The sequence below is a fragment of the Pseudorca crassidens genome, chromosome 7, assembly GCF_039906515.1.
Source record: "Pseudorca crassidens isolate mPseCra1 chromosome 7, mPseCra1.hap1, whole genome shotgun sequence".
NCBI lineage: Eukaryota > Metazoa > Chordata > Mammalia > Artiodactyla > Delphinidae > Pseudorca > Pseudorca crassidens.
The window spans coordinates 10,356,911-10,383,727 of record NC_090302.1 but is presented as its reverse complement, the minus strand read 5'-3'; the positions used below and the strand labels follow the sequence as shown (position 1 = coordinate 10,383,727).

At 39.4% G+C, this 26,817-nt stretch overlaps 1 protein-coding gene across 4 annotated transcripts in view; it reads left to right on the top strand.

Moving 5' to 3' along the window:
- The first annotated feature begins 778 nt into the window (after positions 1 to 778).
- The window catches only part of GAPVD1 (GTPase activating protein and VPS9 domains 1), a 72,949-nt gene continuing 46,910 nt past the window's right edge, over positions 779 to 26,817 (top strand). For all 4 annotated transcript variants that reach the window (XM_067743318.1, XM_067743315.1, XM_067743317.1 and 1 more), the window contains exons 1-2: positions 779 to 915; positions 26,055 to 26,272. In XM_067743318.1, the coding sequence (XP_067599419.1) occupies positions 26,088 to 26,272 (185 nt within the window). In that variant the 5' untranslated portion in view covers positions 779 to 915; positions 26,055 to 26,087. The remainder of the gene's footprint in view (positions 916 to 26,054; positions 26,273 to 26,817) is intronic.

Here is a 26,817-nt window from a genome sequence, read left to right as displayed (position 1 = left end):
AACTAGCAATGGAAGAAAGTAAAAGGGAAGTAGATTTTGTTCAGCAGAAGAACTTTCTAACATTTAATGCTGCCCAACAGTTGACCAGGCCTCCTTATTTAAGGAAGTGAGCACCCTGAAATTTGAACTGTTTGAAAGAGAAGTTGGATGACTATCTGGCTGGAGTTCCTGCCTGGGCCGGAGGTGGACTAATGACCTTTAAGCTGTTTTCCAATTCTAAGGTTTCTAGGACTGTTCAGCTCAGTTAACTTTATATTTGAATATATATGAATTGTTTTTATAAAAAATTTTGTATTAGATAAATTGTCAATCGCCCTAAAAAACTGTATGGTCAAGTAAAATTTGATAAAAGGAGTGGGAAATCAGATTTAAGACTGAAAATCCAGATAACACAAAGGCAATTAATGACCCTTTTGACAGAAAGGAAGAAGAGTGGTGTATGGGTGTGTGTGTTTCAAATGATGTGTTCTGGCCAAGTGACACTTGTTATCTAAAACATAAATGCTCTAAATTGTTTTACTTTACACATACTTGCTCAGCCGGATTATTCACATCCAGCAGTACCGTACGCGGAAGCAAGGGCGAGTGTTTGGTGAACAATTTTCCGGAAGCCGTTTCGCGGTACCCCAGTACTCAAGACGCCTCCAGCCTTGCAGCGGACTTGGGTGGTAAAAGCGGAAGAGGCACCGCTGGCTGCCGGCCTGAACTACTAGTCCCAGGGGCCCCCGCGGCGCCGCGCACGCGCCATGGCGTGGCGGCAGCGGCGCCGCAGGACGCAGGGAAGCCAACTAGCGAGTGGCGGCGGTGGCGGCGGCGGCGGTGGCGGTGGCGGTGGCAGTTCGCCGCGAGGGCAACGGCTCCGAGGCCGAGTGGCGGTCCTGCGCAGACATCGGTGCCCTCCTCCGCATGATCTTGGTGAGTGCATGTCCCCGATCCAGCTGCGCGGAGTGCGCGGCTCCTTGCCTGGCGGCCGTGTTGCTTCGGCCTAGGGCCGCAGCCTGCGCTGACGGTGGGCCGCCGGGTCCAGCTGACCCCTGGGCCCTTCTCTGCAGTGAGGGGAGAAGTGGGGGTGGGGGCACACGGTTAGGTCCAGGGAGAGATGTGGCGGCGCTCAGGGGCCAGGGCAGCCTGGGGCGGACTGGAGGGAGGGACGCGTGGGGGATGGGATGGGAAGGGACAGGAGGACCGCGGGGTGGCTTCGGGTGAGAGCCAGAGGCGAGCGACCTGGCAGCCAGGGAACTGAGTATGGGAGGCGAGGAGGAGATGGAATGTCTTCTGAGTGCCGCTGGTGAAGATGTTTTGCTTCGGAGACTCTTGACAAGCTGGACTCACGGGTCGGGCAGCCCACCTACCAAAAACGTACACACCATACTTGGCATCTTTATACTTCCTGTTGGAGGTCTGTAAGTGAGGAGCTGTTGGTTGCTTCCATCTCCTTTCCTTCAATTTCGCCTTTTATTGACTGGCAAAATTTAAATGGGTGCTGGATAGGCAAGTCATAGAAATAAACAGGGTTCTGTGTATACATGTGCGTGAAAACAGGGAGGCATGGTGGTATGTTCAGATGAGAGCTAGATCAAAGGAGAAATCAGTGTTTTTATTTTAAAATTTGTGGCAAAAATCAGTTTGAGCAAGGTTTTGAACTAGAAAGGATTTTTAACCTGGGATTCACCAGTTGGTGGATAGAAATCAGGGGCTCCTTGAACTAGAATGGGGATAAAATCATGTTTTTATTTTTATTATCTGATAACTGTATTATCATTTCCTTCAATAATGAATGTAAGCAACAAACCGCAGTAGAATTAGCAATGCCTGTGACTTTGTCACCAATAAAAATTACAGATATTTTTGTGTCATGTTTACAGTTGTTGCAGATATCTTAAAATATCATTTGTGATATACTCCAATAAACATTTTAAAAATATCATTTATGCTTATAATTTTTTTGAATTATGGTATTACTGAATCCACTGTTAGATCTTGTTACTTAATGTGATAATAAAGGTGTACATATATTGCAATATCAGGGTTTTTTCATTGTTTTGCTAATATTCAGTATAATTAGTTGTTTTTGTAATCGCATATATTTAATTATGCATTTAAAAGCAATCTGAGAAGGGGTCCATAGGCTTTACCAGACCACCAAAGAAACCCATGGCACAAAAAGATTAAGAATTCCTGAAGTAGAAATAAGTTTTGGGGATCTATAAGCCTGCCTGGAAGAATATGTTTCTCATTAGATAAGAAAAAAGTCAAGGCAGATAGGACGATAGTGTCGATGAAAGAGGGAATTTTGTAATCAGGGAAGTAAGAGAAAAGATTTGACTGGGATCAGAGTAATAGTTTTCAAAGACAGAATAGACCACAGATATTTCTTTCAGGGTACTGGGGAATCAGCAAAATAATCTGAGGAAGAAAGGGAAGTGAGTACTTTGGCCCTTAGACTTTTGTGTTAAGGCATCTCCTAGTTCCAAGTGATTGAAGGGGTTGAGCCCTCCAAGCTCTTGTATAAGCCTGTGAAAGAAAATTTTAGCATGTGCTGGTTTTCTTTAAGTCATGTAGATAGTGTGGCTTTTAAAGGGGTGAGGATATTCTAATTTTTCTGTCTTTTTTTTTTTTTTGGCTGTGCCGTGTGTGGATTGTGGGATCTTAGTTCCCCAACTAGGGATCGAACCCCTGGCCTTGGCAGTGAAAGCTCTGGACTGTCAGGGAAATCCTCATCTATCCTTAAGTGAAAAACTGCAGGATCTCTCTTCAAGTATATTTTCCTATTGCCATTCTTCTTTCCATATATGATAGAAAGTAAACTTGCAGATTATAGAGTTGAAGAGTTGATACGTCATTTTCTTGAAATTCCATTTTAAATTCTTGTAGTTCAGCTTCATTTTGGCATCAGACTTCTCACTGACAAATCACTTTTAACATTTTTTCAGAATATTCGTGATTTGAAATTTGCACCTGTTTGTAAAGCACCTGTCAACATCTTGTGTGAGATTTTTTTTTCCTCTAAAAGAATAGCAGTAATGAAAAACCACTATGGCAGACTATTTGTGGAAAAGATTAAGGGGAGGGTATGAAGAATTGAAGAAGAGTATTTTGTGAAACAAATATTGGTGCCGAAATAGTTTGTGTTGAATTAAACACACCGTATTACAAATCACTGCCTTGGAGAGGTCTTGCCTGATAAACCTTCTGGGTCCTTACACTGCCCCCTTGGCCATTCTTTCTCCCCTGCCCCTTTATTTTATTTATAGCATATATCTATCTGGCATCATATTATTTGTATATTTATTTTATACATAAAGGGTCAGGAAAATTTAGATTGGGGATACTACTACTGAATGAGAGAGTGGGAGACTGGGGAGTGCTGTGTGGAGATGGCATTTGAACTGGACCTTCAGTCATAGATGTGATTAGCTATAGGGATATTGGAGAAGGGCTTCAGGTGCAGGGAACAACTTGAACAAAGACAAGGATAGAGGAGTTTGTAAATCAAACATCTTAAGTCAGCTTGCCTCCCTCCCTCCATCCCTCCCTTCCTCTCTCCTTCCATCCATCCATCCAGTGTGTTAGGGCTGTAAAAGGGAAAACGGGAGAAAAGATTATGTATAAAGGTGGCTTGGGACGAACAAAGGCTGAAAACTCTAGGCTCCCCAGGTGATAGCATGTGACCGTTTGCCTCCAGGTGGATCTCTCCCTCCTAGAGCCCACAACAGTGAAATTGCTCACAGGGAACCTGAATTCTATATACTGAAGAACCAGAGAGGCAGCCTGGGGAAATGAAAAGAGTCTGGGCTCTGGAGTCAGATAAATCTAGTTTTGAATTCCTTGTTTGCTTCATGATAGGTGAATGATTATGCAGTAAGTTATTTGACTTTTCTAATCCTGTTTCCTCAGCTGTAAAATGGAGGTTGATAAATAGCTATCACACAGGATTAACTTCAAAAATAATAATATATGTAAAACCTCAGGAACATGGCTTTCACTCAGTAATTGGTAGTTACCTTTTGGTGTTCCAGCTTTCAACCTGGTTTCGTCCTTTTCTACCTTCATACCACATCCCTGACTTTAAAACAAGTGCTACTCTTCTGGTGCCTTCCTGGCCACTGTCACAGCGTTGTCACTTCCCACTTCACCCAGTTGGCTCCACTGTGAGTTTGTGAGCAGCTTTCCAGTGATGGCACTTAGCAATTTACCAGGTGATGCTGCCTGATAATGGCATTCTGGAAACAGCAACAATATGTATTAACTCTTATTTGGTGAAACTAACAATACAAAATTTGCCACTCTTTAAACATGATGCGCTTTAGTTTAAATTGGTTTATTTGGGAAAAGTACCCCTGATATTTGCAGAAAACTGAAGCAGGGAAGTGGATATATTCCCAATTGTAAGATGTTTCACTTTTACTTATTATTATTTTTTTTTAGGAGTGAGAGTATTGGGGAGTTGGTTATACATTACAATTCTCCAAGATAAAGTATGATTTTTTTTGGGGGGGTGGCGGGTAAAAGTCTGATGTAAGTGGAATTCTTCTTACTTGCTTTGGAAAGACCAAAAAAAATTGAAAAAAATTTTTTCTTAAATGATTAAATTTTCCCCTTCAACTTTATGGTTTTTTCACCCACACATTTCCTTCTCTGGAGTTAATTTTCTCTTAGGTAAGAAGGATTTCAGTTATGTGTTTTTTTACATTTGAACTACCTAAACTTGTGTTTGTATAGAATTATTTGTGGCCTAAACTCTTTAATCCTAATCAAGATATTTTCATTTGTAAAGGAACTAGGATCAATGCTTTCTGTATTGTATACACATTTTAGATGAAGCTTTAGACACTAAATTGTTTGATTTCTGGTTTTTAGAACTATAGATAATTAACGTTTCCTTCTTTATGTTTACCTATATTTCCTTATTTTTTTAAGTATGTTTCAATATGTATTATGATTTTTTTTTTTTTTTCCGGTACGCAGGCCTCTCACTGTTGTGGCCTCTCCCATTGCGGAGCACAGGCTCCGGACGCGCAGGCTCCGCGGCCATGGCTCACGGGCTCAGCCGCTCCGCGGCATGTGGGATCTTCCCAGACCGGGGCATGAACCCGTGTCCCCTGCATCGGCAGGCGGACTCTCAACCACTGCGCCACCAGGGAAGCCCTGTATTACGATTTTGTAAAAACATTTTCAGAAGGGAAGTTCTTCATTGCTTCTAAGCTGAAACCCAGTTTTGAACTCTGCAATGCAAAGATCAGAAGAAGTGGTGAACATCTGTTGATACTTCAAGTTCTCATATTTAATATATATAAATGAACAGTTGAGCAAATGTTTTTAAAAAAAATACAGACTTCTGAAGTCTGTATTTTTTTTTAAGTTTGAAGATGAACCAGATAATTGATAAGTATTTATACCGGAAAGGAAAATATAACTTAATACTAACGCTGTAATTAAATTATGTATATTAAGCCAAAATTATCTTCATATTCACCTTTTTTGTCAGCCATTTTAAAAAGATAAGGCTCTACATAAAACAAATGAAATATTGCCATTTGCAGCAACATGAGTGGACATAGAGAATATTGTACTTAGTGAAGTAAGTCAGAGAAAGACAAATATATCACTTATATGTGGAATCTAAAAATAATGCAAATGACTCTATTTTCAAAACAGAAGCAGACTTACAAATATAGAAAACAAACCTATGCTGACCAAAGGGGGAAGGGGGTGGGGGGATAAATTAGGAGTATGGGATTAACAGATACAAACTACTATACATAAAATAGATAAGCAACAAGGATTTACTGTATAGCACAGGGAATTATAGTCAATATCTTATAATAACCTATAAGGGAAAATAATCTGAAAAAAAGATTTATATATCTAAATCACTTTGCTGTACACCTGAAACTAACACAATATTGTAAATCAACTATACTTCAATAAAAAGAAAAGAAAAAAATATAAGGCTTTAAGCATACTTTAACTGTAAAAACAGGCAAGATGTCTGTTCATTAATCTAAGATGTCTGTCTGAAAAGATGCTTGCTTGGGCTTGCACCCATGTAATGCCGTACACCCACGCTGGAGACTAGTGGGAAGCGTGCCATCAAACATGTTCAGTTCTTCTTTTTTTTTCCCTTACCTAATTTATGTTTTTAGTTTATTTTCTGTGAATTTTTGAAAGGATTAATATTGGAAAATTTAAAAGACAGAAATTTAGTTGGGATATTAGCCTATTTCCTTTTTTTCAGGATCAGAACCAAATTATCTTCCCAAGCAATCTAAATTTTATCCAAATACATCTATTTTAAAAGTTTTTAGGACTTAGGCTAAAGTCATCTATTTTCAACCCACTCTGAACTGTCTCCTTTCATTTTCGAATGCAGAACTCTGACCCATTTCTTGATTTTACTTTCACTGTTTATAAATCCTGACTACCTGACAAAAATACATTAGGTCTAAACGTCATAGCACTTAAGGCAGAAATGCAAAATGTTTACAAATATGGATTTCTATGTCAGAAAAGCTTAGGAAAGAATAGATTAATTCTTTTCGCAGACTTTATTTCATCTTTACCTCCTTTAGAACCAAGGAATCTAACTTCGATTTCTCTAAAATAAAGTGCCTTTTAATATCTAATTATTCAGGGGTGTGGTGGGCCAACTTGGATTCTGATGGAACGTAACTTATTAAGTAAGTCTCCCTCTGAGTAAGTTTCTATTCCATCATTCCAAAACATCATAATAACAGTAATGACAGTAATTGCTAACATTTATTGACTTCTATTTATTTACTTTTTATTTATTTATTTTTTTTTTTGCGGTACGCGGGCCTCTCACTGCTGTGGCCTCTCCCGTTGCGGAGCACAGGCTCCGGACGCGCAGGCTCAGCGGCCATGGCTCACAGGCCCAGCCGCTCCGCGGCATGTGGGATCTTCCCAGACCGGGTCACGAACCTGCGTCCCCTGCATCAGCAGGCGGACTCCCAACCACTGCGCCACCAGGGAAGCCCAGACTTCTATTTATTTTTGAAAAGGTATTTAACTAACAAGATTTTCTTCCTTTTTTTTTTGTTCTGGAAGGTTCCTTGTAGGTAGAACACAGTGATAATAATGCTATTTGAAGTTTGATAATAAATAGTTGTAATTTTATGAAGTACCATTCTGGTAAATATGATGACATAGACATGTCAGTCTGCTGTTTACATGCTTTCGTTAAATTTGAGGGTGTACCCTTGGATCTTGAAACAGGCTTTACCAGTATTACAGCTCAGCAAAAATGCAGCTGAAGCTCAAAGTCCTCTTTCTGCTCTTATGTTTGGTAGTTTTGTACACCCACTGTATTTATGGAAGAAGCTAAGTTTATGCTGGGGACCAAAGCTTCCTCAAAGCATGTGGGTGGTGAAATCTTCCTCTCAAGAGTTCTAAGGGTTTTAGGTTTTTTTTTTTTAACTATTTGGTTTATCTTGATCTCCAGATTTATATATGTCTTAGTGAGATGTCATTAGAGATTGTTGAATAAGAGGGAATTAGATTTGGTGGTATATAACTTCAGACTAATAAAATTAATGAAGGTTTAAATAATTGTGAAAGTTCCTGATATGCATTCCAGATTAGGTGGATATTTTTGTGTTACTTATTGCCTTTGGGGAAAAAAAAGGGTTATAATTTTAATACCATTGCAGTTCTCCTTGTTGGTGTGTAGCATGTTATTGTTGAATTATACCGAGAGATTAAGTATTGTGTCCTTTTTGTTGGACTTGAAAATTTCACATTTTTTATTATTCACAGAATTTGTCTGGTCTTGAGTGTTTAAGTAATTGTACTAGCAGATCTTTCAGCAGGGGAGCTCTTAGTGCCACATTTTTATTATGTTTTCCTTTTTTAAAAAATTTAAATTACTACAGTAATAAATGTTCTTTGTTAAAAAAAAAACAACAACTAAAAGCAATGCAAAAATGAAAGCTTTTTTCCCCTGCATGTATATGCATATGCTATATGATTTGGATTTTTTCTTTTTTCCCCCCCAAATTATAGTTAACACTTGTTCTTGCTAAGTGTTTTACATATGTTAACCTGTTAAACCCTCACAAACTTATGAACATACCCTACGAAGTAAGCTTCAATTTTACATCCATTTGCAGATGAAGAAACCGAGGCAAGGAGAAGTAATTAGCCAAAGGTTGCTTAGCTAGTGAGCAGCAAAACCGAGATTTGAGCTCCAGTAGTCTTACTGTGGGGTTTGTGGGTTTTTGGGGGGGGGGGAGGGGTTTTGTGTTTTAACACCTGTACTGCCTCTGGGATCTTACCATGCATATCGTTCTGCAGTTTGCTTTCTTCACTTAGTGGTACGTGGTAGATACCTTTCCATGTACCTCTACCTCCTTAATAATTATGTAGTATTCCATGGTAGGGGTGTACCATAACTTACTTAATGTCTTTCAAACTTAATCTTGTTTAAGAGTCCCATTAGTAATGATTTCAAGTAATATTTTAAAAAGCCAAGGTTTTATAATGGAATAGTGAGGGTACATTAGTATTTACTAAGTAATGCATATTAGCTGTCCAAGTGTTTTGATATTCTGTCGGTTGTGTGGTCTAATAAAATCTGAGCTTAATCCACAAGCCATTTATTATGCATGAATTTCATTATTTTTGTGGTTTGTCTTTTTTAGTTCTGGAAAATTAATTAATGTATTGGGGGTAAAATTGATATCTGTGTTTTATTCACTTTTGGTAGGGTCTGGAGTTTTCTGTAATAACAAGAAGTCTTATACAGTTAATTTGAATTTTGGATACTATCTAGCTTTATATTATATACTTATATCTTCAAAGTAGTGTGCCTTTCAGTTCCCTGTACTTGTGCCAGGAATAGTTGATACTAAGTCCATTCTTTTTTCTACAATGTTTTACTTTTGTTTCAAAAATACCAACTAAAGATATTAAAGTATCACTTGTTTCCATTTTTTTCCCCCTCTCATGATACACGTTTCTTGATTGTGAGGAAATATCTTTTTGGTACATTAATAATTATTTCAAACATGCTCATTGGGAAGTTAGTAGATGTTTTCAACTTAAATTTAGTTACTGTTCTTCAGTCATTTTGCAGCTGAGTTAGCAGCAGCTTGGCTGATTCCTAACTGGAGTATTGCTCTTCATCATTCAGTCACTTATTAATTTTTTAATAAATTCAGACATTGATTCAGCACCTGCTAAATGCCAGTTCCTCTGCCAAGTAATGGGGATACCAAGATGACTATGTCCCTACTTTAGGGAACTTGGAGTTTTGTTGAGAAAACAACATTTTGTTGCAAATAGTCTATGAGAAAGTATCTGAGTCAAGAGATTGGTAAAGGCTCCTCAGTTTGAGCTGGACCCTGCTGCCTACCTGGGACTCAACTGACCACTAAAAGGAGTAGGCAAAGGATTCTAAATAGAGGGTATGCAGAAATCCAGTCTGTGACAACGACTCAAAAGTGTCATTAGAATGTCATGTATCCCTATGAGAATGTGGGTCCCTCAAGAGCAGACCTTAAACTGTCCCGTTCATCAGTGCCTAGCACTTCGTAGGTGTTTAATAAACATTTTTTGAATACATGAGTGAAGGATGTATGTTAAATAAAGCTTACTGTGCTTGTCTGTCCATTTTTTGGGAAAAGATGGGTTCATTATTTTTAATACCTAATGATTTTTAGAGTTTGTAATTTAGCAAAACATAAAATGAATAAGAAACTGTTCCTGCATTGGAGGAGGTAAGTCTTGTAAGGGGAAACACATTTAGACAAACCATTGTAATTCAACATGATTTATATTTATAAAAAAATATTTGCAAAGGACACCCATCTCTGGTATGAATTGGTTAGGTCCCTTAAAAGTGGTGGGTAATTAAATCTTCAAATTATTTGATTGATAAAATACAGCTAACATTGTAGTAGGTCATTAAAAAATGGCAGTTAGGTCCTTTTTTGCCCTGTCACGTTAGTATAAATAGTACATAAATACTATGATGAAATGTACCTGTTTAATGAACAAAAAAAGTAACTGACAGTTCTGTCAAGGTGTAGGCATCAGTATATAACAATGTTAACCATGCTTAATCCTTGAGTAACATCATGATTTTTCCCAAATCTGCAAACTACTTATACTATTGTTTATTTAAAATGTCTTTTTTTTAAAATTTGGACACCTTTAAAAATTTTTTTAAAGCTTTATGTTATTACCATAATGAAAGGCTACCATCTCTTGCCCTAAATAGAAAGCAACTTGAATATAATAAAAACAAAGCAATGTTATAAAACCTAGCTTGCTACTGTTTGCAGAAGGTGCTGAGTTTGAGACCTCTGTCTTTAATTAAAAGAAGAGTTTAGCAAGTGTTAGGGAAGTGTTGAAGACAAATTGGCACCTTGCTTAGATTTTCTGCATGATGTAAACAGAAAAACTGAAAGAGACTTTAAAATGGGGTAACTTTCCCACTCAGTGTCATAAGGGAGGAAGGATGCACCCTGTTTGTTGTCAGGAGCAGTTCTCCTAGAGCTTCACAGAGGGAAGAGATTTGGGGGCTGGGCCTTAAAGGAGAAATCTGAGTTCACTTGAAGATAAGGAAGATTTGAGCCCCTTAAGCCTAGATAATAGCATCTGCAAATGTTGGAGACTTTAAGATATAGTATGGCAGCAAAATCCGATTTTGGGGAAGTGGAGAGATGGTGGGAGATGAGATAGGAGTTATAAAAAGAGGGATTTATGGTTGAGAGCTTGATACCCTGTAGCATATTTTAGACATTATCCTGTAAGCAGTGGAGAGTAGCATGACAAGGTTTGTGCTTTAGGAAGATTGCTTCAACAGTAGGAAGGAGAGACCAGGAAGGAAACTTTTGAGATGATGAGACTCTAAATAGTTTGAAGGATTGGGAGGAAGATGATAATCTTGAATTTTCCGAACCTTTTCCAATAAAGGGCCATTTTGATCTTATGCGCTCCCACATTGGAAGAAGGCAGATGATACGCTAAGAGTATAGATCACTTTGACAATATTGGTTACTATCTGAGGTTACCTGCTCACAGAAAATCCCTGTTAGCTCATAGAGAAAGAGAGTGAGGTGACCAAGAAGTTCTGGAACCATTTAGGGAACTTGGATCTATTTGGAGATTCGTAGAGTGTAAATTATGGGAAAGGAATGGTACCCATAATTCCTTGTTTTTCCATTGAAAAACTGAATTCCAGAAAGATTATATTAATCACTAGAGATTATATAGCTAGTTTTGAGCTCATTGTATTTTACTTTAGAGTGCTATACCCAGAACTGTTAGTACATTTACATATTTTTTAAATGTTTATTTATTTATATATATATATGTATTTTTTTTTGGCTGCGTTGCGTTGGGTCTTCGTTGCTGTGTGCGGGCTTTCTCTAGTTGTGGCGAGCAGGGGCTCCTCTTCGTCGCGGTGCGCAGGCTTCTCGTTGCAGTGGCTTCTGTGTTGTTGTGGAGCACGGGCTCTAGGTGCACAGGCTTCAGTAGCTGTGGCTCACAGGCTCTAGAGCACAGGCTTCAGTAGCTGTGGCTCGCAGGCTCTAGAGCACAGGCTCAGTAGTTGTGGCGCACGGGCTTAGTTGCTATGTGGCATGTGGGATCTTCCTGGACCAGGGCTGGAACCCGTGTCCCCTGCATTGTCAGGCAGATTCTTAACCACTGCACCACCAGGGAAATCCCACATTTAAGTCTTAAAAGATACTTTAGATAGGAACTTCCCTCCTGGTCGGGGAACTAGATTCCGCACGCGTGCCACAACAAAGACCCAGTGCAGCCTAAATAAATAAATAAATACTAAAAAAATTTTTTTAAAAAAAGATACTTTAGATAGCACCTGCTATGTGTGTGTGTCTTTAATTATCAGGGTAATAATTTAGATTAGTCCCTAGTAACTTTTTCTAAACTTTCATATACCATTTCTTTAGTAGAATTTAGGTTATTTAGTCCTGAAGTCCAACTAAACCTGACTTTGCCAGGCAGTTTGAAACTTTCCAAGAAAGGGGGAGTTGTTCAGCTACTGACTGACATATTAATAGTTGTTGAAAGAGTGGGGTGATTAGAAGAAGTAACCTTGACTGTAAATTAAAGCACTCACTCTTGGGAGGCAAATGGCTTGGTGGGTAAAAGCTGGGTGAACCAGATACACCTGGATTCTAGTCGCAGCTTTGCTAGTTATTAACTTGACCTTGGGAAAATAATTTAATTTCCTCAGTTTCCTCATCTGTAAAAAGTGGCTAAGAATACTTACCTTTCACGAGTGTTACACAGGTTAAATGAGAACGTCCATGTAAAGCACCTGGTTGGTGCCTAGTACATGACGAGCCTGAAATTCATGGTAGTTATTATTGTTTTTATTTCCTAAGCACCTATATGCTTTACTACCACCAGTCAAAACTCTCCTCTTCAGGCTCAACCATTACTGCTTATAATGGCTTTTTTAAAAGTTTGATATTAAATGGAAATTAATATAAAAACTGGCTTTTCTTAAACAATTCTGGCTAGGAAATATATTTGCCTTGCTTCAGTTGACAAGGATTTAGTGCAAAATGTAACATAGCTGTGGAAATTTTGTGTTAGGAAGTTTCTGTATTTCGTTTCTGATCACAGTGAACTGAAAGATAAAATATTCTTAGTGTGATAGTTTAAACATCGCAATGTGTTACCAGATGTAAATGGGTTCTGGGACATCATGGGATACCTGCTAATCCTTCTAGATGGTGGTTGTTGGAGACTGCTAAATTACAGTGTTCACATGCATTTCTCAAATTTGTATATCTTTTTCATACTGAAAAAAGTTGCTAAATTGGATGCTTGGTTTTAGAATTATGTTATTTATGTAATTTATTTATTTATTTTTTGGCTGTGTTGGGTCTTCATTGCTGTGCGAGCGGGGGCTACTCTTTGTTGCGGTGCATGAGCTTTTCATTGCAGTGGCTTCTCTTGTTGCGGAGCACAGGCTCTAGACGTGCAGGCTTCAGTAGTTGTGGCACATGGGCTCAGTATTTGTGGCTCGTGGGCTCTAGAGTTGTGGTGCACGAGCTTAGTTGCTCTGCGGCATGTGGGATCTTCCTGGACTAGGGATCAAACCTGTGTCCCCCGCATTGGCAGGCAGATTCTTAACCACTGCGCCACCAGGGAAGTCCCTGTTTATGTAATTTTTTTTAAAAATCATTTATTTATTTATTTATTTTTGGCTGTGTTGGGTCTTCGTTTCTGTGCGAGGGCTTTCTCCAGTTGCGACGAGAGGGGGCCACTCTTCATCGCGGCGGGCGGGCCTCTCACTATCGTGGCCTCTCTTGTTGTGGAGCACAGGCTCCAGACGCGCAGGCTCAGTAGTTGTGGCTCACGGGGCTGGTTACTCGGCGGCATGTGGTATCCCCCAGAGCAGGGCTCGAACCCATGTCCCCTGCATTAGCAGGCAGATTCTCAACCACTGTGCCACCAGGGAAGCCCCTGTTTATGTAATTTAAAAAATTTAAATAGACTTTACTTTTTAGAACAGTTTAAATTACAGAAGAACTGAGATGATAGAACAGGGAGTTACCATATACCCAGAATCAAGTTCCTGTTATTATTAACATCTCATATTAATGGTGCATTTGCTACAATTAGTGAGCCAGTATTGATAATTATTATTAACTAAAGTTCATGCTTTATTCAGGTTTCCTTAGGTTTTTTTTTAATGTTTTTATTTTATTTTTAAATTTATTTTTGTCTGCGTTGGGTCTTTGGTGCTGTGTGCGGGCTTTCTTCTAGTTACGGCGAGTGGGGGCTGCTCTTCATTGCGGTGCGTGGGCTTCTCATTGCGGTGGCTTCTCTTGTTGTGGAGCATGGGCTTTAGGAGCGTGGGCTTCAGTAGTTGTGGCGCGCAGGCTCAGTAGTTTTGGCTCACAGGCCTAGTTGCTCTGCGGCATGTGGGATTTTCCCGGCCCAGGGCTTGAACCCGTGTCCCCTGCATTGGCAGGTGGATTCTTAACTACTGCGCCACCAGGGAAGCCCTCAGATTTCCTTAGTTTTTACCTGATGTCCTTTTTCTGTTCCAGGACCTCATTCAGGATACCACGTTACATTTAGTTGTCATCATCTGTGTAATTTTTAACTGGATCATCTTACACACATTAATTTATTTGCAAAGCATGCTTTATTCTCACATTTCAAAGCCATACCTGTGTGTGGCATATGATGTTACTAAAAACGCTCTTCGATTGAAGATAGTTGGCCTTTAATTTCACTTCTAATAAGCCTTTTACAAGTGTAGGTTTCATCATGTTAGCAAGTTGTCTGTCTCACCTCTTTAGTTATGACTCTGATATTTACCACTTATTTTCATGGGAAAGTTCGTTTCGGTCACTTCTGTCATGTGATGGACGTGGAGTATGTCTCATTGTGTCCTAGTGAAATGATAAAAATTACCCCACCTCTTTTTTTGGGTGGGTGGTGCCTGCGCCGCACGGCTTGTGGGATCTTAGTTCCCCGATCAGGGATTGGAGCTTGGCCCTCTGCAGTGAAAGAACCGAGTCCTAACCACTGGACTGCCAGGGAATTCCCTACCTTACTTCTTTAAAAAAAAAAAAATTATTTATTTTTATTTTATCTTTGGCTGCGTCGGGTCTTAGTTGCGGCACGTGAGATCTTTTTTTAAAAATTAATTAATTAATTAATTTTTGGCTGCCTTGGGTCTTCATTGCTGCGTGTGGGCTTTCTCTAGTTGCAGCGAGCAGGGTCTACTCTTCGTTGTAGTGCACGGGCTTCTCATTGCGGTGGCTTCTTTTGTTGTGGAGCTCGGGCTCTGGGCACGAGGGCTTCAGTAGTTGTGGCTTGCAGGCTGTAGAGCGCAGGCTCAGTAGTTGTGGCGCATGGGGTTAGTTGCTCCACAGCATGTGGGATCTTCCCGGACCAGGGATCAAACCCATGTCCCCAGCATTGGCAGGCGGATTCTTAACCACTGCCCAGGGAAGTCCCTTGGGATGCTTTTAATTAGAAATTTTCATCAAAGAAAATACGAAACATGATTCTCATTCCATAAAACATTTGAAATAATTTCCCCCTACTTTAGAGTCCTTCTTTTGAGTCACAGGGGTTTGTTCAGGCATAGTTGCTAACATTTATAATATGTGTATCCTCCTTGGAACTTTTAATGTACTTTCTAATTCACGCATTTCACCTTATCAGGTTGTGCCTCCTCTCCATGCTCTGTATTACCGTAGGTATACTTGCTTATCAGCACTTGACAGGCTTTTTCTGTAAAAGGCCAGCTAGTAAATATGTTAGGCTTTGTGGGCCATGTGGACTCTGGAGGACTATGGCGACTATCTAGCCATGCAGCATGAGAACAGCCACAGATAATACATAAACAAAGGGGCATGACTGTGTTCCAGTAAAACTTTATTTATACACGTAGGCAACTGGTCAAGTTTGGCCCACAGGCTGTAGTTTTCCAGCCTCTATACTGGTGTTGGAAGGATACAAAAACTCCATGCGCTTCACTACTTCAACTAAAATCTCCCTGCTGGGCTCTCAGTGATAAGTCTTCATGAGTTGAAAAGCTTAAAATCTGACTTGACATGTATGGGTATAATTGCTTTTATTTTTGTAGAAAATGTGGCAAGTGCAAGTGAGCTTTTATAGAATTTTATAGAATTTCAAAGTCCAATTTTTGACCACTCCAAAAAGAAATTATCTAACTTGGAAAATGCTGGCAAATTTCAGGGAAAAAAAATTCTATTATTGTGAAATGTGCCTAATGTTAATTTAAAAATCCTTTGATTTTACTTATGTTCTTTTTCTCAGAGCACCTTGTGACAATGCAGTTAGCAAAGATATGTGAGAACTTCTTGTGTTTGGCCGTGGTATTGGGGGTTGGGGATGCATAGGTCTAAGAGATGTTCTCATCCTTTGACGGGACCCTTCATTCTTGCTGGAAGGACAAGATATAGACACTAAAGATGAAAATAGGGAATTCCCTGGCGGTCCAGTGGTTAGGACTCGGTGCTTTCACTGCTGAGGGCCTGGGTTCAGTCTCTGGTTGGGGAACTAAGATCCTGCAAGCCGAACACCTCGGCCAAAAAAAAAAAAAAAAAGATGAAAATAAAAATTAACAGTTCCAATTTAATGGTATGGATAAGCACTGCTTTAAGAGTTCAGAGTTGGGATTTATCACAGGGGCAGACTATATGGTTGGGAAGGAAGGTTTTATTGAGCCAGGCCTTGGAAATTAGAAGGAGCAAATAAGGTGATGTAAATGTAAACATGAAGGTCAATTAAAAATAAAAATGAAAAGGCAGATTTGCTGGGACAGGAGGGTTCATATAGGGAAATAGTGTGAGATAGGACTGGAGGTGTGGGTTAAGGCAAGTTTGGCCCTTAAACATTAGGTTAAGGAGTTTGGAAATTATCCGCTAAGAAGTAAGGAATAAATGTAAATTTTGAGCACTTTTGTTTTTCCTTTAAGTCTTTCATGAAACTTCCACATAGTGTATTTAATGTTTTCAGTATGGTGTGCTTATTTTATTTAGCAGCTATTGATAATTTCATAGTGTTTACCTCTTCTTTTCCTGTCCATCAAAGACTACACCTCTGTTCCTCCTGTGTTATTTCTACCTCTGCTTATGATGTTTCTAACGTGAATAGGTTATTGAAATACCTCTTTTTCATTCATATATTTATTCAGCAAATGTGTACTACTGAACGCTAATGATGTGACGGGTTCTATTCTAGTCAGTGTGAATAGAGCAGGGAAGAAATTAGGCAAATATCCCTCTTCTTAGGGAGTTTACATTTTCTTGGGGAAATGGACAGTACATAAGATAAATAAGTGAAATGTATAATACGACTAGTGTTAACAAGAAAAACTAAAGCAGGGAGAGGTAGTATGTGTGTGTGGCAGGGCAGGGGTTGGAATTTTAGGTAGGGTAACCAAGAAAGACCTCACTGAAGAAGATGACTCTTGATAAGACCCAAAGGAAGTGAGAGACCTGGGTGGTGAGCAAGTACAAGGGTACTAGGGTGCAAGTATACCTGGCATGTTGGAGAATATGGCTGGAGCAGAGTGAATGAGGGATCTGGTAAGAGAGTGGTCGTATGTCCTTGTTTATGTCTCTTGTCTCAATGAAATTATTAATAGTGTCCGCTTTCACTCCCAGTAGTGTCCTAGTTTGGATGGTAAGTTGTATGGTCTTCTGGTAATAGGAGGTGAGGTCAGAGAGGTAGGGGGGATGGAGGCAGACCATGGAAAGCCAAGGAAAGAAGATTTTGGAGGATTTTGAGCACAGGAGTGATGTGATTTGACTTAGGATTTCACAGGCTCACTCTGGCTGCTGTGTTGAGAGTAGGCTGAGAGCAAAGACTGAAGCAGGGAGCCTGAGGAAAGTCTCTTCTGATGCTTCAATTTCCTCAGTAAAGTAGGAAGCAAGGAGCTGAGAATAAGGAGAGGGGAAGAGGCTGGAGATTTGAGGAGAGATGGTGGTATGAATTAGTTGCCTGGGAGAGTGGGGGAGTGATTGATGGACGGGGGAAGTAATAGTGTGCGTATCATGCATCAGTAAGGGCTCGTATAGGGTTTGTGATCATGAGTTTAAAGTGATATTTAGCATAGTTGTGTGTGTTGGTTTTCTCATACACAGGTATAAATTAGGAGTAGGCAGAACATTTTCTTTTTTCTTTAAGATTTTTGGATATGGACCATTTTTTTTAAAGTCTTTATTGAATTTGTTACAATATTGCTTCTGTTTTATGTTTTGGTTCTTTGGCCCTGACGCCTGTGGGATTTAGGTTCCCTGACCAGGGATCGGACCCACACCCCCTGCATTGGAAGGCAAAGTCTTAACCAGTGGATCGCCAGGGAAGTCCCGCGTTGGATTTAACTGGGATTGAGGTTTAGACGAGTGAGGGGGCAAATTGAGAGTACGTTCAGCCAGTGATCATAATGATTGACCATGGGGTTTATGCTATCTGGGTAAGGAGGGAGCAGAGACAGGAGGAGAGTGAAGGTTAGCAAAAAAGGTGGTAGGATTAATGGCTTGAAAGTCTTGGTAGGGTCAAATGATCATTGGAGTTTGGGGGTGTTGAAGGAAGGAGAGAAACTATAGTATATGATGGCAACAGGGGTGGGTAGTAGGTCATATAGTCTGATGAACTTGATTAAAGAAAGAAAATTTAGCAAGTTATCTAGTGTTCTGGGTTTATTTAAAATATCTTTTAAAAAAATATTTATTTATTTTAGCTGTGCCGGGCCTGAGTTGTAGCACATGGGATCTTCATTGCGGCATTTGGACTTCTTAGTTGTGGCATGCATGCGGGATCTAGTTCCCCCACCAGGGATCAAACCCAGGCCCCCTGCAATGAGAGTGCAGAGTCTTACCCACTGGACTACTAGGGAAGTCCCCTTATGTAAAATATCTTTATGAAAATGTCTTTGAAGACATTTGGGACCACTGAAGGGTTTAGAAGGTGAGTTCTTATGTAGATCAGGTGGAGCGTTGCTTTCGTGTGTTAATTTTTTTAAGTGAAGCTATATTTGAAGGTTTTAATTTCTGAATTGCATAAATTGATTCATATTTTGCTATGTCATTGGAAACATTTTATGCATCCTATCTTGAACAGCATTTTGGTTGTAATTAGACTGTGAACTCCTTGAGATTAGGGGACCTGGCTAGGTTCCAACAAGTCAATAACGTATTTGTTGAATTAAATTGTATTAAGGTAGCAAGAAGGATACGGCTTGAGAATTTCTAAAGGATTTTCCTCTATCATTTTATAATGAAAAAATTCTAACCTACAGAAACTGTTGAAGGGTGGCACCATGATCACCATATACCCACCAACCAGATTCAACAGTGGTTTACATTTTGCTGCATTTAAAAAATCTTTTAGTTTTTTTGAGCCATGTACAAGTGAGTTCCAGACATCTTAACAATTTACTTCTATGTACTTGAATGTGCATCTCTCAAAAATAATTCACCTGTGTAACCACACGATTTCTGAGTCATTCTTGTAGAGATCAGGACTATAATAATAGTGTACTGGCTCTACCACCTCTCACCCCTGTGGCCTTATGTAAGTTACGTAATATCCCTGAGCCTCAGTTTCTTTTGTGGCAAAGTACCTGTCTCAGAGGGATGTTATGAAGATTAAGTGTGTAAAGTTCTTAGAACCATACCAGGCACAATTTTCAGTTTATAAAGTGTTTTCTCATATGATACGAAATTGTGGTGAATAACACCACCCCCAACCCTTGTCACCAGAGTTGGAAACTTCTACCTCGCCTTCCCCTAGTGTAGGTGTCAGCAAGTCTATTTTCTATCTCCAGTATCTCTCAGATTTGTCCTGTTCTTTCCATTGCCACTGCAACATTTCTTTTTTTGTTTGTTTATTTGTTTTTAACACCTTTATTGGAGTATAATTGCTTTACAATGGTGTGTTAGTTTCTGCTTTATAACAAAGTGAATCAGTTATACATATACATATATCCCCATATTTCTTCCCTCTTGCGTCTCCCTCCCTCCCACCCTCCCTATCCCACCCCTCCAGGCGGTCACAAAGCACCCGAGCTGATCTCCCTGTGCTATGCGGCTGCTTCCCACTAGCTATCTGTTTTACATTTGGTAGTGTATATATGTCCATGCCACTCTCTCACTTTGTCCCAGCTTACCCTTCCCCCTCCCCGTGTCCTCAAGTCCATTCTCTAGTAGATCTGCGTCTTTATTCCCATCTTGCCCCTAGGTTCTTCATGACCTTCTTTTTTTCTTTTTAGATTCCATATATATGTGTTAGCATACGGTATTTGTTTTTCTCTTTCTGACTTACTTCACTCTGTATGACAGACTCATAGTGGCCTTACATTTAGGTCTTTTTTTTGTGTGTGTGGTACGCGGGCCTCTCACTGTTGTGGCCTCTCCCGTTGCGGAGCACAGGCTCCGGACACGCAGGCTCAGCGGCCATGGCTCACGGGCCCAGCCACTCCGCGGCATGTGGGATCTTCCCGGTCCGGGGCACGAACCTGTGTCCCCTGCATCGGCAGGCGGACCCTCAACCACTGCGCCACCAGGGAAGCCCCATTTAGGTCTTTAATCCCTTTTGAGTTTATTTTTGTGTGTGGTATTAGGGAGTGTTCTAATTTCATTTTTTTACATGTAGCTGTCCAGTGTTCGCAGCATCACTTATTGAAAAGGCTGCCTTTTCTCCATTGTATATTCTTGCCTCCTTTATCAAAGGTAAAGTGACCATATGTGCATGGGTTTATCTCTGGGCTTTCTATCCTGTTCCATTGATCTATATTTCTGTTTTTGTGCCAGTACCATACTGTCTTGATTACTGTAGCTTTGTAGAATAGTCTGAAGTCAGGGAGCCTGATGCCTCCAGCTCCGTTTTTCTTTCTCCAGATTGCTTTGGCTATTCAGGTCTTTTGTGTTTCCATACAAATTGTGAATTTTTTTGTTCTAGTTCTGTGAAAAATGCCAGTGGTTTTTGCCTATCAACAATTTCTTAGTCTTTCTTCATCTAGTTCCATCCAAACCACCTCATCTTTTTCTTTACTGCCAAAGTTTATGTTCTCAAATGTAAATTTAATCATGTTAATCAGTTTAAACTCTTTTCCCATCTCCCACAGTGCAAAGTCCCAGTTTGGTTTTTTTTTAATTAATTAATTAATTTTTGGCTGCGTTGGGTCTTCGTTGCTCTGCGCGGGCTTCCTCTGGTTGCAGCGAGCGGGGGCTACTCTTCGTTGTGGTGCGCGGGTTTCTCAATGCGGTAGCTTGTTGCAGAGCATGGGCTCTAGGCGTGTGGGCTTCAGTAGTTGTGGCTCGTGGGCGGGCTCTAGAGTGCAGGCTCAGTAGTTATGGAGCACGGGCTTAGTTGCTCCATGGCGTGTGGGATCTTCCCGGACCAGGGATCGAACCTGTGTCCCCTGCATTGGCAGGCGGATTCTTAACTGCTGTGCCATCAGGGAAGTCCAGTCCCAGTTTCTTAACACTGGCTTCTGTGTACGTTTGGTCTCTGTAGCCTTATCTCATTATACATTTCCTCCCCTACCCCCTGCCTCACTCATAACACACACAACACATGCCCCCAAACTGTAGCAAGCCATGTGTAGTTCTCTGAATGTACTGAGTCACACACTTCTGTGCCTTTGCTTGATTGGCTGCCTGTATCTAGAAGTCTACCGCTACCAATTATCCTCTTTATGTCTGGCAAATACTTATCCCCCACCCCCATACTTGTCTTTTAAGACTAGGCACAGGTACCTAACTCCTCAGTCATTCCTTCTCTTTTGTCTGTACTCTACGTTGTACAGCCTTCATTCAGCCATAGCATTATACCAATAACATTTTGGGGAAGCCATTTGCTTGTGTGTCTAACTCGTTTTATTAGATTAGGAAGTGCTTGAGAACACATACTAGATTTTATCCTTTTTTTGTATCCCTAGTACCTAATATGTTGCTCATGCCAGGCACAAAATAAATGTAGATACTGTGTCCACATTATATGGGTGAAAAAACCCCTGAGGTTCACAGAATATGCATTATATACCCAAGGTAACAGAACTAATTAATTAAGCATACAGATCTTTTTTTTTTTTTTTTTGCGGTACGCGGGCCTCTCACTGCTGTGGCCTCTCCCGTTGCGGAGCACAGGCTCCGGACGCACAGGCTCAGCGGCCATGGCTCACGGGCCCAGCCGCTCCGCGGCATGTGGGATCCTCCCAGACCGGGGCACGAACCCGTGTCCCCTGCATCGGCAGGCGGACTCTCAACCACTGCGCCACCAGGGAAGCCCCCAGATCTTTTTTTAAAAGATTTTTTGATGTGGACCATTTTTAAAGTCTTTATTGAATTTGTTAACAGTATTGCTTCTGTTTTATGTTTTGGGGTTTTGGCTGTGAGGCATGAGATCTTAGCTCCCTGACCAGGGATCGAACCTGCACGCCCTTCACTGGACCACCAGGGAAGTCCCCAAAGCATACAGATCTTTAAGAGCCCATTTCAGTACTATTTTCATTAACTATAATATTTCTCATAGTTACAACCATTTGTTCAGCGATTCTGTTCTTAGTCTGTGGATTTAGAGCCCCCTAGAGGATGTTAGAATTCCCTCATGAAAGTCTGCAAAGTCATGTGTTTTCTTTCGGCTGAGTTAGTAAGATTATATATGTATGTATGGCACCAATTTGTTTGAATGTACTCGGATGCTTTTGTGAGTTAATAGTGAACCATCTTGGTGAAGTAGACATATTTAAACCTTTTGAGAGGAAAGCACTCTGAGGGTTTTAATACAGGAGACTTGGAATAATAGCTTTGTATAGTTTGCTAGGGAATTGATAAGGTACAAGAAAGTTTTTAAAGCAGTTAAATTCAAGTTAGATGATAATATCTGAAACTTTTCTAGTCATCAGTAGTTCATTAAAATAATTTCTGTAATCAAACTTAATTAAAAATTGTTGAATCTATTTCTTTAAATAAGGTGGCTTTAAATATATTTCCATCTGCTACCATATGCTTAACTCTTTCTTTTAGTCTTAGCACCAAAAAAATTTATTTCATATATATGAACATATTTTCATTGGATCTGTAAACATATTGAGAGTTCTCTGAGCTAGGTTGTCACCTCTTTCAGAATCTGAATTCACTACAAATTGTATTTTATCAATTCCAAATAAATCCACTATGAATCCGATTGGCTGGGACAACTTCTTTTTTTCTAACTTTATTGAACTATAATTGACATATAACATTGTAAGTTTAAGTCATATAATAATGATTTGGTACACATATATTGCAAAATGTTTACCACAATAAGGTTTGTTAACACATCCTTCACCTCATGTAATTACCATTTTCTTGTTACTATGGTGAGAACACTTAAAGCTTTACTCTCATAGCAGTTTTTAAGTATATAATCATGTTTAATTCTTTTTAAAAAATTTTATTGAAGTATAGTTGATTTACAATGTTGTGTTTAATTTCTGCTGTACAGCAAAGTGACTCAGTTATACATATATATATCCCTTTTCATATTCTTTTCCATTATGGTTTATCACAGGATATTGAATATAGTTCCCTGTGCTATACAGTAGGACCTGTTTATCCATCCTATATGTAATAGTTTGCATCTGCTAATCCCAAACTCCCAGTCCTTTCCTTCCCCACCCCTAATGTTTAATTCTTAATGAGAAGCATTTTTCTAACTTAGTGACTGCTGCCTCGACACAATGTTGTATTCTGCTATTTGGCCCACAAGCACTTCTGTTGCTGAGATAAAATATTTGTGGTCTGGCAGGCATTCTAGCTTCAAGGGTGTAGCTTAAATAATAATGCTTTAAAATATGTGTGCTATTTTTATCAGTTTGTTTAGCTACTAGATAAACAAGAATTGTGTGATTTCATTCATTCATTTAGCAAATACTTATTCAACTCCTGCTGTGAACCAAGCCCTCTCCTCAGCCCTGAAATTACAGCAGTAAGTCGACAAAACAGACAAATCTTGGCCTTGGCGGCCCTTGCCTTTCAGTGGGGCAGCCATACTCTAAGCATGATGAACATGCATGTAACAACAACCCATGCCGGGTTGGGGCAAGTGCTTTTTAAAAAAAAAAAGGCCAGAAGAGGGAATAGGAAGTGATATTTTCTGTTTTAGAATGATTTGTCTCAGAAGGCCTTTCTAAATAGACATTTGAGCAGAGACCTGAATGAATTAAAGGCACCAGCCTTGCAAAGCCATCTGGAGGAATAGCCTTCCAGGGAGAGGGTTCAGCAAATGCAGAGGCTTTGAGGAAGGGGCATGCTTGATCTGTTCAAGAGGAGGCCAGCGTGTCTGGAGCTGTGTGAGCAGGAGTTAGAATGGCAGGAGATGAGGTTGGAGGAATAGCAGTGTTAGATCATGTGGGACTTTCAGATTTCATTCTAAGTGTAAAATAAGCCTTTGGACAGCTTCTAGTGGGGGAATGAAGTGGTCTGACTTAAATTTAAAGGATGTTCTATGCTATGTAGATACTCCAGTAGTACAAGAAATGAAGCAGGAGTTCAGTTAGGAAGTGGTGGTTAGAGACCTTTGGGTGAGAGATGATGATGGAGGTGGTGAGATGTGTTTTGAAGAAAGAGTCAACAGGCTATGTTGATTGATTGCAGTGTGAAAGAGAGCAGGCAAGGAAAGTCCAGTGTTGATAAATAGACACGGGACTTTTTTTTCTTTTTTTTTTTTTTTTTGCAATTGACAAGGAAATTTAGTTATTTCTGAGATATACATTTTAAAGTAATAACTAGAATTATGACTTATAACATTATACCAGAACATATAAGATTTTTAGAAATTTCATGTAATGTCTGAAACATTTATATTAACATATTTCCATACAAATAACCCAAAGAAGGGTTAGTATTAGTTTTTGTTTGATTTTTTTTTATACTGCAGGTTCTTATTAGTCATCAGTTTCATACACATCAGTGTATACCTGTCAATCCCAATCGCCCAATTCAGCACACCACCATCCCCACCCCACCGCGGTTTTACCCCCTTGGCATCCACACGTTTGTTCTCTACATCTGTGTCTCAACTTCTGCCCTGCAAACATTCATCGGTACCATTTTTCTAGGTTCCACATACATGCGTTAATATACGATATTTGTTTTTCTCTTTCTGACTTACTTCACTCTGTATGACAGTCTTTCGATCCATCCATCCATGTCTCAACAAATGACGCAATTTCGTTCCTTTTTATGGCTGAGTAATATTCCATTGTATATATGTACCACAACTTCTTTATCCGTTCGTCTGTCAATGGGCATTTAGGTTGCTTCCATGACCTGGCTGTTGTAAATAGTGCTGCAGTGAACATTGTGGTGCATGTGTCTTTTTGAATTATGGTTTTCTCTGGGTATATGCACAGTAGTGGGATTGCTGGATCATATGGTAATTCTATTTTTAGTTTTTTAAGGAATGTCCATACTGGTCTCCATAGTGGCTGTATCAATTTACATTCCCACTAACAGTGCAAGAGGGTTCCCTTTTCTCCACACCCTCTCCAGCATTTGTTGTTTGTAGATTTTCTGATGATGCCCATTCTAACTGGTGCGAGGTGATACCTCATTGTAGTTTTGATTTGCATTTCTCTAATAATTAGTGATGTTGAGCAGCTTTTCATTGCTTCTTGGCCATCTGTATGTCTTCTTTGGAGAAATGTCTATTTAGGTCTTATGCCCATTTTTGGATTGGGTTGTTTGTTTCTTTAATATTGAGCTGCCTGAGCTCGTTGTATATTTTGGAGATTAATCCTTTGTCCATTGATTCGTTTGCAAATATTTTCTCCCATTCTGAGGGCTGTCTTTTTGTCTTGTTTACGGTTTCCTTTGCTGTGCAAAAGCTTTGAAATTTCATTAGGTCCCATTTGTTTATTTTTGTTTTTATTTCCATTACTCTAGCAGGTGGATCAAAAAAGATCTTGCTGTGATTTATGTCAAAGAGTGTTCTTCCTGTGTTTTCCTCTAAGAGTTTTATAGTATCCAGTCTTACATTTAGGTCTCGAATCCATTTTGAGTTTATTTTTGTGTATGGTATTAGGGAGTGTTCTAATTTCATTCTTTTACATGTAGCTGTCCAGTTTTCCCAGCACCACTTATCGAAGAGACTGTCTTTTCTCCATTGTATATCTTTGCCTCCTTTGTCATAGATTAGTTGACCATAGGTGCGTGGGTTTATCTCTGGGCTTTCTATCTTGTTCCATTGATCTATGTTTCTGTTTTTGTAGACACGGGACTTGAAGGATACATGCAAGGTATTTACAGTGGCTGCCTCTGAGCACTGGCCTTATTAAGAGCTTTTCTCTTTTTCTTCCTTTTTTTTTTTTTTTTTTTTGCTTATCTGTATTTACCAGTTTTTCTGTACTGAGCCTATAATGATTCTGTTGTAAAATATATAGAGAGATAGATTATTTTAAAACTAGAGCTAACCATGATACTAAATGTAGCCTAATATTTAATGTGTTCTCCTACCCTGTTTGGTTTTTGGAAAACAATTTAAGTGACATAAAAATTTTTTCTTTTTACTCTTAGTGATCAGCCTTTGTACCTTCTCCACATTTGAAGATGGTGAAGCTAGATATTCATACTCTGGCCCATCACCTCAAGCAGGAACGCTTATATGTAAACTCTGAGAAACAGCTCATTCAGAGGCTCAATGCAGATGTACTTAAGACAGCTGAAAAGTTGTATCGCACAGCATGGATCGCTAAGCAGCAGAGAATTAATTTGGATCGGCTTATTATAACCAGGTAAAGAAAAGGTTTTGAGGTCTTAATTGTTACAAACCACCATAATTCTGCTTATAGCATTTAATAATTGCTAACTGCAAATAAACAAATCTATTTCCAACAAAGTGCATGGTTTAAGATATTTTAAATCAGCATCTCAATGGTGAGTCTTTGCTTATTTTGCTTAATTAACCTATTAACCTAAGCACAGTTGTAGAGAATTATAACTTAAGCATTAATATTTTATACCCTACCAGTTAATTTTGTATCTTGGCATTATATAAAATTTTATTATTGTAGAGAGTAAATTATCTTGTGTCTGCTTTTCTCCTAATATTATTTAATATATACATTTGCATGTTTTGCTATCGTATATCTACTTTTCAGTTTTAGAAACCTCATTTTTTCACTGTGTTAATACCTGATTGTTCTGTTGTTCCAAGAAGCAGTTTTTAAGTCTAGAAATAGTGGTGCTGTGGTATACTGTCAAGAAAAGAAGTCAGACATAGAAGAGTACATACTGTATGAGTCCATGTATATGAAGTTCAAAAAGAGGCAGGACTGAT